This window comes from Sinocyclocheilus anshuiensis, unplaced genomic scaffold (assembly GCF_001515605.1).
Source record: "Sinocyclocheilus anshuiensis isolate Anshui unplaced genomic scaffold, SAMN03320099.WGS_v1.1 scaffold850, whole genome shotgun sequence".
In the NCBI taxonomy this organism is placed as follows: Eukaryota; Metazoa; Chordata; class Actinopteri; order Cypriniformes; family Cyprinidae; genus Sinocyclocheilus; species Sinocyclocheilus anshuiensis.
The window spans coordinates 2,467,848-2,471,027 of NW_015537937.1; the positions used below are offsets into that span (position 1 = coordinate 2,467,848).

Here is a 3,180-nt window from a genome sequence, read left to right on the forward strand (position 1 = left end):
AATTTATGGGCTAATTTAAATGTTTGGGTGAACTAACCCTTTAACATGACACTATAATCCAGACTCTGCTCCATTATATTTCAGCAAGCTGAGCTATGCTATGCTGCACATATAACATGAAATAACCTCCATATATAACATACATGAAATTATCCCCTTGTAGACGATCTATACAAGTGGAGCTGGGGAAGGTGGAGGGTTTCTGAAATGCACTTCAACTACTACAGCCATGTATTTTAATGTTGAGGAGCAAGCTTATTGGCTGCTGATGTGAAGAGGAACCAATCAGCTTTGCCTTGTGAATAATCATGTGATTATATCAGATTGCGTTACATGTAGAACCTATCAGCCTGCGCCATCTAGAGGTTCATGACAGAACTTTGTATTTCTTAATTTTATATTCTCTCCCCCTCTTTCTCTCAAAGGAAACGAGCTTACACTAAGGAGGCCGTATACAGTGACAAACTCCAGCACTACAGCACCGGAAGAGGTGAGCAAACCCCTTATACTATTGAGACTGTTGACGCTGACGGACATCTTTGTTTTACACTCATCTCCGCCTCTTCCTCTGGGGCAAACCCGTCCTGAAATGGGTTTTTAATAAAAGAGAAAGCAAACATATAGGAAAACAAGGCGAGAGATGTGAGGTTACAGGAAACGCCGCGGGATGCGGTGTAACGAAGGAAAGGAATGAGGGATCGCTTCAGGCCTGTGCACTTTTAAGAAGCTGACACTAAAAAGCTTCCTACCCATATGCATCCCGTAGCCCTGCGAGAAGCTTCAGGCTCATTAGGAAGTGAGAACTCTCTCTCTTTCTCGGTCTCCTTGTAAGCAACCTCTCCGAGGATACGGTGGACGATCTGTGAAGCTAAATTTAATTAACATAAGTGCAGACGAAAAAGTAAACAAATGATGTGACAGCCAGACTCACACATCAAACAGACAATTTAGAAAGAAGAAAAGAGAGCAGAGACTATGAGAACATGATTTTGTTGCCAGGATAAATATTCGGATAATTACTGTATCAGAATTAATTCAGTCTTGAATGTCAATGCATATGAGCTAAAACAAAGCGAAGGACACTCCACTATGAATATAATTGGCAAAAATGTCACAGCCATTCTTGGGTTTCCCAACATTAGAATTATTAAAACTTTTTTAAGGAAGTGTGGAGTTGGTGTCTGCATACAGAAGTTAACTTCATCAGGACTTTCAAACTTATTCCAGCAGGAAATTAAAGAATTACCTTCAGCACCAAGGACAGACTCTCTTTAACAAAAATGTAATCGTAGTTTGTGTGGAAAAAATAAAATCTACAGTTAGTATTGTAAAATCATATTTTATATGGGAAATGCTTCAGATAGTCAAAAGTTTCTTATTTATTTATTTAGTTATTGACAACTGCTGTCTTTTTATTGTAGCATTATTGACTATAACTATGATATTTGAGTAAAAACTTGTTACCATGATGTATTATTTTATTTTTTAGCTCTTTTAGATTTGTTGATATACTAAAGTTGATTTGGGCTATTAAAATGAAGAAAAGTGACCTCATATCAGATAACTTCAGCTTCAGTGTTTTTGGATGACACTTTGGATGTGCGAGTGTATTCAAACATATTTCACAACAGGAGACTGCTGGGAAACAATACCATAAACTTGTGTGGACCCTGGAGTTTATGTAACACAACATATATAATATAAATATAAAATTAGATCTCTATCTATCTATCCATCTATCCATCTATCTATCTATCTATCTATCTATCTATCTATCTATCTATCTATCTATCTATCGTTCTGTCAGTACATTCATCCATTTATCCATCATTCTATTTTATAATCCTATCCTTCTATTTTTGATTCAATCTCAATGTTCTATCGACCATTCTTCTGTCACCCAATTCTCTCCGTTTTTCCTTTTATCGTTCTTTCAGTCTGTTCATCATTCCATCCATCCATCCATGCATCTATCTGGTGTTATATTTATTTTGTAAATAGCTTAATTATATCTTGAAGTGTAATGGTAGGACACAAGTTTTTTTTTCCCCATGAAATAGCAGCATTACTGTACTTGCACAGGCAGCTATAGGAGTCTGTGTGAAATTGTAAGCTCCATGTTGTCTTAAATTTCCCTTTTTGTCTGTTGTGTCACAGCTATTTCTGTAGCTTTATTTTGCTGAGTCACAACCAGTGCTGTTGTGCTAGTCACTAAGCTGGAACCTGGTTAGAAATGAAACGCCCACCACTCTTTCTCTCTCACTCTCTCTCTCTTTCTCTCTATAATGAGCACCCTAAGGAGTTGAAAGACTTAAATTGCTGTGAATGGAGAAAAATTAATGCTGGACATAAAATGGAAATATGGTTTTGTGTAAAATATTGATTTAAAGCGTAATAGAACCTTGCAATAGTGAGGCAGCCGTAATGTGGCAGGGTCATAATGGAGTACGCTTCATAACGCATGGCATTTTAATACCAGAGAGAGAGAGAAAAAAAGCATATTTTACCTGAGAGATCAGCGAGATGCTACTAATCTGATCTAAATATGCTTACACAGTATCAGACACTCCGCATAAGAGCACAAATGGGCTGATATTCTCAAAGCTCCTTAACCTGAGACAGATCCTTTTATGTATCAGAACGCATCAGAGATGGCTGTTCTTTCAAAGCTCAGAAACAATGCGATTACACGTGCCAGAGGTCGGACGTTTGCCGTGTGCAAGCGGTGTATTAAGATGCTCCTGTTCTCAAAGAAAGATTAACAACATTCAAAATAAGAAGAGATAGTGGATGGGAAAGACTACAGTAAACTAATAACCTCCTGGAGTTTATATAACATATGAATTCAGTTCTGATTCTATGTAAACTTTATATTTCAATTTATATAGCTGCTCAGTGTAATATAAAATGTAACACAACATCTCAAAAAAAATAAATGAAAGGGGTCATATGATGTTGCTAAAAAGAACATTATTTTGTGCCTGCTTCCACACAAAATAGGCATTTTCAAAATGTTACAATAAATGATCTGTGGAGTATTCTGGGGACACCTGAGACTTATATTACACTAGACTTATATTAACTATATAGATAGATGGACAGACAGCTAGATGGATAGATAGATAGATAGATAGATAGATAGATAGATAGATAGATAGATAGATAGATAGATAATAGATA

General features: G+C 36.5%; 1 protein-coding gene across 1 annotated transcript in view; it reads left to right on the forward strand.

Annotated features, from left to right (window-relative positions):
• LOC107660122 (ephrin type-B receptor 1-like) overlaps positions 1-3,180 on the forward strand; it is a 252,460-nt gene that overhangs the window by 225,973 nt on the left and 23,307 nt on the right. Inside the window, exon 9 of the mRNA XM_016449358.1 lies at positions 426-490. Coding sequence (XP_016304844.1) covers positions 426-490 — 65 coding nt within the window. The remainder of the gene's footprint in view (positions 1-425; positions 491-3,180) is intronic.